Genomic DNA, 10,364 nt, shown 5'->3' with positions numbered 1-10,364 from the left:
GGGGGGAGGAGAAATACCCAGGGTTTTTTTTTTTTTTTTTTTTTTTTGTTTTTTTTTTCAAATTTGTATCCGTATTGGTGGCATATATTTATACATCACACTGAATAAATAGTAATAGATTGTATATAGCACCAGCAGCACCCTCACAGAAAATCCCAATAAGATAGATTGAATTTCATTGTTGTGACATTCAGTTCTCTTCAGATGTCACATGAATCTTAAAAGAAGGTAGAGAGAGATGTATTGAATTGATTACTTTGCATTAATAACATTAAACAGGCTGTCTGCGCTTCTTTAAAAAGTCTTAAATTCATGTATCTAAAATGAAGTCCTGAGAATGTCGACTTTTGTTTGTTTTTTTCCTAGCAGGACTTTTCTGTCAAACGTTTGAGCTGCCCGCAGACATATTCATTACTCTTTTTGACTCCAGGCAACTAGCTGCTAATATACCTTTTGCTAGCTACCTGGCTAACTTGTTAGTTTATTTGTTTAATGTCTATCATGGTGGAAATTTCTCGCCAGTTGGCTGGACGATGTTTGTCTTTGCTTCCGGTTTACTTCTGTTGCGAACATCTCCTTTGTGTGGCTAAAGCTCCCCTGAAAATGGTTGCGCTGCTACTGCTAGCGCTGATCTAAAAGCAACGTTTGGTGTGACACAAACTCTGAAGTCGGAGGTTCAGTGGATTTTAATCTCGGTGGTCAATCACCAGCTTTGCCTATTGGGGAATTTTATTTAAACAAAGCTACTAAGGAGGGAAAAACAGCTGAAAACGAGGAACCAAATTAAAATGGAGAGCCACAGACGATGACAAACGGGGAAAAAAAATCAAAAGGAAATGTAATTAATGTCTCAGTCTAAAGGAAAAAAATGTGACTAAATAGTTAAAATATGCTCAAAAATGGTTAATCTCACAAGTAGTACCAATTCTTCTTCAATAGTTTTCTATCCTTACAAAAAATATCAAGACTGATATTTTTTGTAAGCTAGCTAGCTATTTGCTGTGATACGGATCATATATGTCATTCACAATAGTGTTAAAAAGACTTAATTTCATGTTGATGAAATTTGCAGAACCCCTTTTACCGTAAAAGGAATAACTTTGTACCATCGGACGTATTTTCTTCATTAAATGGCTTGCAGTGACGTGACCCATGAAGACATTTTGTCCTGATTTGTGTGGTTTTTTTTTTTTTTGCTCCAACGCTCAAAGGGACTCTACTGGCTGCTGCTAATGTAGAAGAGGACATTTCTTTGTTGCGCCTCCTTAGCCTGTCTCCAGTTTGTGTGACTGGTCACAAGTCTTGTCCTGTAATGAAGGGGCTCGGGGGCTGCTGTCATGCCTACTTTAAGTTTTCCTCTCAGAGAGGGGACAAATGAATCGCCACTTGAGTGAAGAAACATTTTTAGGACAAAAATGTGACCATTGATAAAGCACTTCCTAAATCCTGTATTTCACCAAAGAAGCGCAGAAGGGATCTTTATTCTCTTGTGAGTGTTTTCATTTCCAGACGTTAAATAGATTTACAGCTGAGACATATTTTTATGAATCTCATGTTTTCTGTCAAAAGCCTCAGTAAGCAGGCTTGCTCTGCTGTCTGCTGCTGCTGGTGGTCAAATTTAGTGATGCATCATGAAATGGCTATGATTGGCATGTGAAATACCCCCCAAAAAACCCTACTTTTTTTCCCCCATGTTCATTAAAAGCACTGGCACTGAAAAGACCCACTATTGTCTGTAAAGTCATGAACAAAATGGTTTGATTCGAGTTGAATAAGACCTGTTAAAGGTTGGAGTTACAAAGATTCAAAACTCCTACCTACATCAAGGAATCTGCTCCATTTTATTTATTTTTTTGACACTAGCTGTGTTTCCGTTACAAATGTGCGCAAAACTTTGCCAATGATATCGAAAAAACATACTTTTGCGATAGTGGTGTTTCCATTAAATAAGAAATGCAATTAAAATCACACATGAATAAGTTTGTTCATGTGATAAGTCGTTAAGAAACACGCAACATCTTATCCTATATTAAAGCCCCCTTTTGCAAAGTTAGAATTGATTTTAAGCACTTTCTGAAAACTGAGTAATCTTTGCTCCATCACAACTTCCACACTGAAGCATGTTGTTGGCTATGTGTGTTTGCTGAATGGAAAAAGATCAGACTTTTGAGTTTCTCACCTGTAGGCTCTAATAGTTAAACTATTAACATCCAGTACCTTTTCTGCTAATTTGAGCTTACATGAACAGCTCAGAGGTTTTAATTTTCCAGCCTTCTTTAAAATGTATTTTTGCTCTTAGCTTTATACCCCAGTAAAGATTGAAATATGAAACATGTTTTGCTGCTATATTGAGTGACCACCTTGGGGGTTTTATTGTTCCTTTCATTGTTTTAACTGGCAGCGCTCTCATTAGAGGCCTGCTTCCTGTCGGGGTGTGTGTGTGTGTGTGTGTGTGTGGATATAGCTTGTAAAATGTGTAATATAATTTTTCTTTTTTTATGTAGGTGTTTTGTTAAGTACTTTTTATCACTTCAGGATTTTTCCACTTTTAATGCTAAAGAACAGTAGCTGCAAAAATAGTTAAAGGTTTAGAAACAACCTGTTTGCAGAATCCATCACTTTCAAAGCTCTGCTTGGACTCTTGATCAAGAATAAACGCTCTAGAACAGAAATGTGTTTACATGAACAATGACAAAAGCTTAATGTTTTAGTTTAAAGAGGAGAATATAATTAGCACACTGATCTTTTATACATGTAAAACAAATCTCAAGTTCTTGCCACGTTTATATAAAATGATTAATTTTAAATCAAGAACACCTTCCACTTCCTCAGCGGTCACACAGATATTATAATAATAATAATAATAATAATAAAACTCTGTTCTCTTCTGCAGGCCAAACACCGTTCTGAGATTACGATTCAACCACTTTGCCACTGAGTGCAGCTGGGACCATCTCTACGTTTACGACGGTGACTCCATTTACGCGCCGCTGCTCGCTGCTTTCAGGTTGGTGTCAGTCAGTGAGTTAGTAGATCCTTTCTTTATGCTGAAAGTAAGTTTAACTTCAGCATAAATTTAACTGAAGTTAGGTTTAACTTCAGCATAAAGATGTTCAAGTTTTCAGTTTGGGCTGCTTTGCTATCTGAAAACAAAACAATCCTTCTGTAATAATAGGTCAGACAACTCCTATTAGAAGTAGGAAAGTTTTCAAGCACTTTAACAAGTCTAATTAAAAATTTTAGGAGTGCATCAAAAAATCAGCCCAGGTTTCCTTATCTCTGGGTCATGGGCAATTGGTCGATACTTGCGTGAGAAACCAATCTTATCTAAGTCCACAAACACAACAGCCACCCCACTCTTGTCAACTTTGAAACTTTGTCATGATGTATATCGACTTTTCACAGTAACAAAATCAGCATTGGCCAAAATCAGAATTAACAGGTCAGGTTTTTTAAAGATCTGTGATCGGTCAGACAGCTGCAATCGGTGCAGCCCTAAAGATTTAACTTTAGATATTTAGAAATTTGCCAACCTCTGTGGAACCCTTGATATGTAATAACAACACTGAGAAATTACAAATTACTTTATACTGTTTCGTACAAATGAACAAATAAAAAAATTCAGTACGTTTAACTGTAGTGTTCGAACACGGGATGGGTTTCACATAGGCCTACCATGTGAGGAAAGATTTGAAACGTAACTATATGTTTTATTTGTTTGTTTTTTTTTATTCCAGTGGGTTGATTGTTCCGGAGCGATACGGGAATGAGACGGTTCCTGAGGTGGTGTCCCAGTCCGGCTACGCCCTGCTGCACTTCTTCAGTGACGCAGCCTACAACCTGACAGGCTTCAATATTTCATACAGGTGAGCTCTCCTCCACGGTTACCACAATTTATGCATTGTTACATATGCATTTGACTTTATATAGTACACTAGACTGATGATAAATGAATGATTATGTGGTGTCGTCTTATGATGAGTGCAGTCCATTTAGTTTGGGGTCTTAAACTTTGTTGGACTCTTTAATTTCATATTCTCGTATGTTTAGTTTTTTGTCTTTGTGGGAGTTTCAGTCAGGCAAAGCTTTGCCATAAGCCAGTCCATCCTGTGACTAGGCTAGCTACATAGCCATCAAGCTAGCTCACTTGGCATTAAAAAGGCCTTAAATCGTCTTAAATATGTCATCCTAAAGCCTCATAAAAATAGGATGTGTATTTTTTTCTGGTAATGTTTGATTAAAAAAAAAAAACAAAAAAAAAACGGTACATTTTGACAAATGGGGAAAAACAAATCCTTTAGACATCAAATTTGCCTTAGAAAATCCAAAAGCCTTTCAAACCCAAAGCAGAGCCACTGTCCGCTGTTATCATCTCTAAAGAGCACAGCGGCTCCCCTCCCCAGGCTCTTCCCTGATTCGTCGATACCGTTGCCATCGTGATGAGAGTCGGCGCTGGCGGAGAAACACACAATCGGGATGAAGGCGGAGTAGCCAGAACATCAAACCTTTAACCAAAACAGGGAACATGAAAGAATGATGGGAGGGAGGCCCTTTGTGTCTTGAATGCCTGTTCAAGGACAGAAATGAACATCTCACTGTTGTGTCCTGCTTTGATGGCTGAAAGCTTCAGTTTCGATCAAAATGTGACACAACTTAATTTTTTCCTTTGTACATAAACATTCTTTCCTATCAGAAATGTTGTAAATTCTCCATAATTAAAAGAAGTCCTAAGGTTTCTTTTTCCCCAGACTGTTTTGAGTTCTTATGTTGTGTCCTGATATATAATTTTCTAATTGTAAAATTGTAACATTTTCAGAATAATTTTCCTTATCGGAAATTGGCATATTTCCGATAATTGGCATATTTCTTTTCCCAAAAAGAAACATGTTTGTCAATAAAGTTTTGGCACTAGAATGATGTGGATTTTAATTTTAATTTTTTTCGGTCGTATCAAAATTGGTTTATATCACAAAACTGCAATGGAAACACTTTTTTCTATCACACTGGTCACATGATCAACAACGGGATGTTGCTATTGGCAGAAACCATGTGGAGGATGATGACAGGAAGTAGAGTGGTCATGGTTTTTTTCTAATGACTTATTTAATGACAAAACATATTCATATGTGATTTTAAATATGGAAATAATTATTATGCCTTTATCATTATATTACTTGAACTACTCAAAACATCAATATTATAGTTTATCACAGTATCTTCTGGGACAATTTATCATCCAGCAAAATTTGTTATTGTGACAGGCTTAACCAAGCCCTGTGTATAGATTCTAAGAATGAATGCATCTGTAATAAAAGCGTTCATCATTCTTTAAGCTGACGCCTTGTGTCTGTCCTTCTCCCCATGTGCGTCTCCATGGTAGGGTCAACACGTGTCCCAACAACTGCTCCGGCCGCGGCGAGTGCCGGGTGGGGAACTCCACCACCTCCGTTTACTGCGAGTGTGAAGCCAACTGGAAGGGGGAAGCCTGCGACATCCCATACTGCCTGGATGACTGCGGTTACCCTGAAAGGGGCCACTGCCAGGGAAAGAGCTGCATCTGCAAAGCCGAATGGCAAGGTAGGCGTTGGTTCTGCCGCGCCGCGTTCTGACATGAAACGTGATGAACCACAGCACTTCCGACGTCGGGTTTTAAATCACTCTGTTCTCAGAAGTGAAACTGAACGGTGGTCAAAAGCCTCACTATGCAGAATTAATATGAGATGTTCATTGAAGCACAGTCTGCCGCTTTTTGGTGTTTGTGATTCTCTCTCATTAGCTGCAGAGTTGTTTTTAGTAAGGGGAAAAAAACTAAAGAGTAGACTTGGACAGCTACACATGAAACGGTGATTCTGTTTCATGTGGAGCTGTTGGATCATGCTAAGAGCCGATAAGAGCTCAGGAGAACTACAAACTTTTCTAACTAGCTTGGTTCTGCTCGGTCTGCGTGTAAAAAATTAATTCTGTGTTTGATGTTTTGGGCTCACACTCACAATTTTAAAAAAGTGTTGCAGAAGCTGCCATGCGATTTGGTAAAGAAAGAAGAAGAATAGTCAACAACAATAGGTATGTTAATAACCAACGAGTTGTGGGATATGAGCACTGCTGGATAGAAATTCTGGGCCAGACTAAATCCTGGAGCATCTCAGTTTGTAGATGCAGGCTGATACAGTCCGATACTGTATCGATACCAATATCGTATCAGGACAACTCTTACAAAACACCCCCACACCATCACCTCCCATTCAAACCATAATGTCTACTATGTGCACAAATAAAGCAGAGAGAGTAAATAAAAACGCAGTGAAGAGATTATACCACTTGTCCAATAAATTATTATTCGATTTGAAATGGATTTGATGCAAGTTGACAAAATGCTGTGAAATAGCCCTTTAGCACATGACTGAGTTTCAAGCCGACTTCCCCATTGTGCCGCTTCCTGATTTGTGTCTAGTGCAAATAAATGTTTTGTGATATGGAGTCTAGAATAATAAACTCCAACTACAGGAATCTGAAAAAGTGCTGAATCTTCAACCTGAAAAATGTGGCGGTGCTAAATTTTCATACAACTCTAGAATAACTATGTTTGTATTAATAGCACTAAGATATAATAATGTTTTATTTAATCTCTCCAGCATCATTATTTCAGCTCTGACTAAATTTGGTGCTTCTGCTATTATCGAAGCTTTTGTTGCCCTGAACATCCACCTGCTCCACTCAGAATGACTTAAACTTTTTGCCCAATCTGCTGCTTCTTGTTTTTTTTTATTTTTATTTCGGTGACATTATTGTGTCCCTGAAGCCGGACCATCTGGCCCTTCCAGCTGCTTTGTTAGCTGCTCCAACAGCTCGGCGGCGCTGCTCTGCATGAACAGACACCACCGCTCAATTTAACCGCACTTATATCAGCAGCTCTGCGTGCTTATTATCTCATTACCAAAAGCTGAGGGAGGTTAGCAACAGACAGCCACTTTCTTTAGCCTTTATTACCTTTGTCATGGGGGGAACTGCAGCCTCTCCTGCTTTTTTTACTGCTGCCTTCAGAGCCATCTCATTTTCTACGCCAACAAGTGCAAATGTGGGCAGATGTCTGTGAAGTGGAGCGGGCCTCATGTCTGATCTTTTTGCTGTGGAAAATGACGGTAGTTTGAAGGACCAGACGCTACAGTTGGTGGTTTTTCTGAAAGAGCTGAAGAGGCAGAACGCCACCAGTGTTTTGGGCCATCAGAGATTAGAGATGAACTCTACCGCAGGCAGCTGATGAGAAACAATCTTTCCGTTTCTCGACTATTGCTAGCTGTTTTAGCAGAAAGGCCGTCTCTCTCTCTCTCTTTTTCTCTCTTCCCCTCATTCTCTGAGGATTCCGGTTTGTGTCGGCCGCATTGTTCTGGTTCATAAACACAGGAAGGCACCTATGATTGCTGCACTCGACCCAACAAGGCAACAGAGTGAATGTAGTTCTTCTGTACATGACTTTAAAATGAAAACCTTAAATGTAAGGATGTACAGCTCTTTAAAGAAAGCTGACCCGCTGATTCTGATTTTGGTGCAAAAAAAATTGGTTTCTCATCTAAATATCAGTTGATCAAAAATCTCCCAAAATGAAGGAAATCTGGTCCAATTTGCATCCAAACTAAAATGTCTATTTAAGCACAAACAGATTCTCTACAAACATATGTTGTCACCTCTAGGCCTGTCGCAATAAATCAATCGTACGAGTCGTATTTGGTATACATAACATTTTTCTAACAACTGAAGATAATTTGGTTAATCAGTAGTCATATAAAATGGCACTATGTGCCTGGAAAACACATACTGCTGCCTTTTTTAATAAGGTGCTTTGGTTCCTTGAGACCAAAATGAATCCCACATCCGAACGCCTGAACACACCATCCCAACAGTGAAACCTGCTGAGCTGAGAAACTCTCTGACTCGTCGGTCCCGTCCCTCCTCAGGTCCGGACTGCTCCGTCTCGGTTCCTGCCAACTCCTCGTTTTGGAGCCGTGAGGAGCACCTGGAGCCCGGCCTGGCCAGGGCGTCCCACAAGGCTGTGGTGGAGCAGGGCGTCATGTGGGTCATCGGAGGCTACGTCTTCAACACGTCCGACTACCACATGGTCAAAGCGTGAGTGGCTCACCTGTTCAGTCTGGGTCCACCGGCTGCATTTCTGGTCCAACTAGATGAGAACATGCTGGTCTGACTGATGGGCTTTAATATTTCTAAAGTGTTTGAGTGCAGCACTAGAGTTCGACTGTTGCAGGGAATCCACACACTGAAAGTTTTACTGAGAAAATAAAGAACATTGAGAGAGTTTTTCTTCCCACACGAGGCTAAAATGAAGTTATTTTTATGAGAACGTTCTTCATCTTAAACACCGCTCTGGAATATCACACCATTTCCTTCAAATCAAAGCTCAGGATTGTTTTAGATTTTTTTTTAAAGCGGCAAAGAAATATGGGAGGGAAATCAGAATATTGGTTTCAGTATTTTTCCAGGACTGAAAAAAGGTTGAAAAAGAAAATAAGAGTTTATTCCCTGTCCCACTGTTTAAATGCTGCTTCCCTTTTTTCCTTCCTTTCTTGCTCCCTTTCCTCTTTTGCTCTTTCTGTCTTTCTCTCATTTGTCCTTCCGTCCTTCTGCTCTACCTCCTTTCTTTCTTCCTCCCTTTCCTTGCGTCTCTTGTCGTCTTGCCTTCGGTCAATCCTCCATTCATTTTATGCTGCGTCCATCCATCCATCCCTTCCTTTCTTCTCTCCTTTCTTTCTTTTTATTTATTGCAAACAAATTTCCTTCCTTCTGTCCTTGCTTTTCCCTCTTTGATGCATCTTTGTGGCTGACCTCCATTTTTCTTGTTCCTCCTCTCTCCCCCTTTTGCCCTTTGCTTCTAGTTTCCTGTTTTTGCAGATTTCACATTGAGTACCCGCAGGGTTTGATGAGTTTGTTTTGCATCATTCAGCCTGCCCTAAGTGTTTTTATGAGAACGGGCCAGCAGGGGGCATCGCAGACAGTCTGAACATCTCTAGTTGTTGTTTCTGCTCCCGCCAGAGACCTGTGGTTCGACCCTTTCCGTCTGTTCTCCTCTGGTAGAAGTGATGACCCTCCTGCAGACACCGCAGATCAACCTGAGCAGCTTTGTTTATTCAACAGAACAAACAAAGGGCTTGGTTTCTCCTCCGTTTTGTTTCCCAACCCGGATGAGTTGCTTTTGAGACAGAGACGTTTTCAAATCTAAACCGAAATCATTTTTCCACTTCTTTCTTTTTTTCTTTTAGTTACAATCTCAGCAGCAATACCTGGCTGACCCTTGACCCCTCCGTCAACACGGTGACCCCTCGATACGGCCACTCGCTCGCTCTTCACGAGGTGGGTGAGAGATCGTCGCCTGTGGCTTTAAGTGTTCCTAAAACTCCATGAATGTTAATTTACATAGTTAATTAGCCTCAAGTTCATGAAGTTTGAAGATGGAGAGAGAAGAGAATCAGTGGCATCCACACCAGAGACAAACACAAAGGTTATCTCAAGGTTCTGTTTCTGGACTCGTGTCTGTGTCTAATGTAGAAATGTTCAGGCTCTGATGTTTTGCTGCAGCATCTTGGGCAACTCCAGTCAGCATGTCTGGATCTGCTGATGGAATAATAAATCATAGTTGTGTCCTGATGTGCAGGACAAGCATATTAATATGTGGTATTTATGAATTAATTGTATCTTTCACTTTAAGAAACACCAAATCTTACCAAGTTATAAGAGTTTGGTCTCGTTTCTAGTGCAGATATCTTGAAATAAGACAAAACTAACATACAAGTAACTTTTCAGCAAGTCAATAATTCCTTAATATTAATTAAAACAGTGTTAGTTCAACTGGCAGATTTTTTTCACTTAATACACGGTCTTGTTACAAGGGAAAAAAAATAAAAAAATCTGAAAGAATCCTTCTTTCTTCCAGGGGAAGATCTACATGTACGGAGGAAAGATCGACTCAACCGGGAATGTGTCGAGCCAGCTGTGGGTTTTCCACATCCAGAACCAGACCTGGGTCCTCCTCAACCCGCGGCCCAAGGACCAGTACGCTGTGGTGGGACATTCGGCCCACATAGTGCCGCCCGCGCAGGAGTGGGACAGTCCCGTCATGCTGGTCCTGTTCGGACATTGTCCTCTTTACGGTTACATCAGCAATGTGCAGGAGTACAACATTGGTGAGTGGCTCCAGCTGCTTTCATGTTCTAAGACATAAGTGTAATTAATCGAATGAATCTCAGTTAATCACTTATTGAAATAACCATCAACTAATTTAGTAATTAATTAATTGCTAACTGGAATATACAGACTCTTAAAAAAAAGGCCAATTTCTGAAAGAATCACACCTTTGA

At 40.0% G+C, this 10,364-nt stretch overlaps 1 protein-coding gene across 1 annotated transcript; it reads left to right on the top strand.

The window, feature by feature from the left end:
* Positions 1 to 2,893: 2,893 nt before the first annotated feature.
* On the top strand, positions 2,894 to 10,324 carry LOC106943584 (attractin-like; the record flags this gene model as incomplete). Its single annotated transcript, XM_015026890.1, has 6 exons — positions 2,894 to 3,007; positions 3,738 to 3,866; positions 5,381 to 5,577; positions 7,953 to 8,121; positions 9,270 to 9,360; positions 9,941 to 10,324. Coding segments are annotated over 6 exons (988 nt in total), but the record flags the coding sequence as incomplete, so codon positions are not given.
* Positions 10,325 to 10,364: the final 40 nt, after the last annotated feature.

The sequence above is a fragment of the Poecilia latipinna genome, unplaced genomic scaffold (assembly GCF_001443285.1).
Source record: "Poecilia latipinna isolate Pla-1442-1.1 unplaced genomic scaffold, P_latipinna-1.0 Scaffold5499, whole genome shotgun sequence".
Taxonomy (NCBI): domain Eukaryota; kingdom Metazoa; phylum Chordata; class Actinopteri; order Cyprinodontiformes; family Poeciliidae; genus Poecilia; species Poecilia latipinna.
The sequence above is the reverse complement of the archived record's forward strand: the minus strand, read 5'-3'. Positions and strand labels throughout refer to the sequence as shown.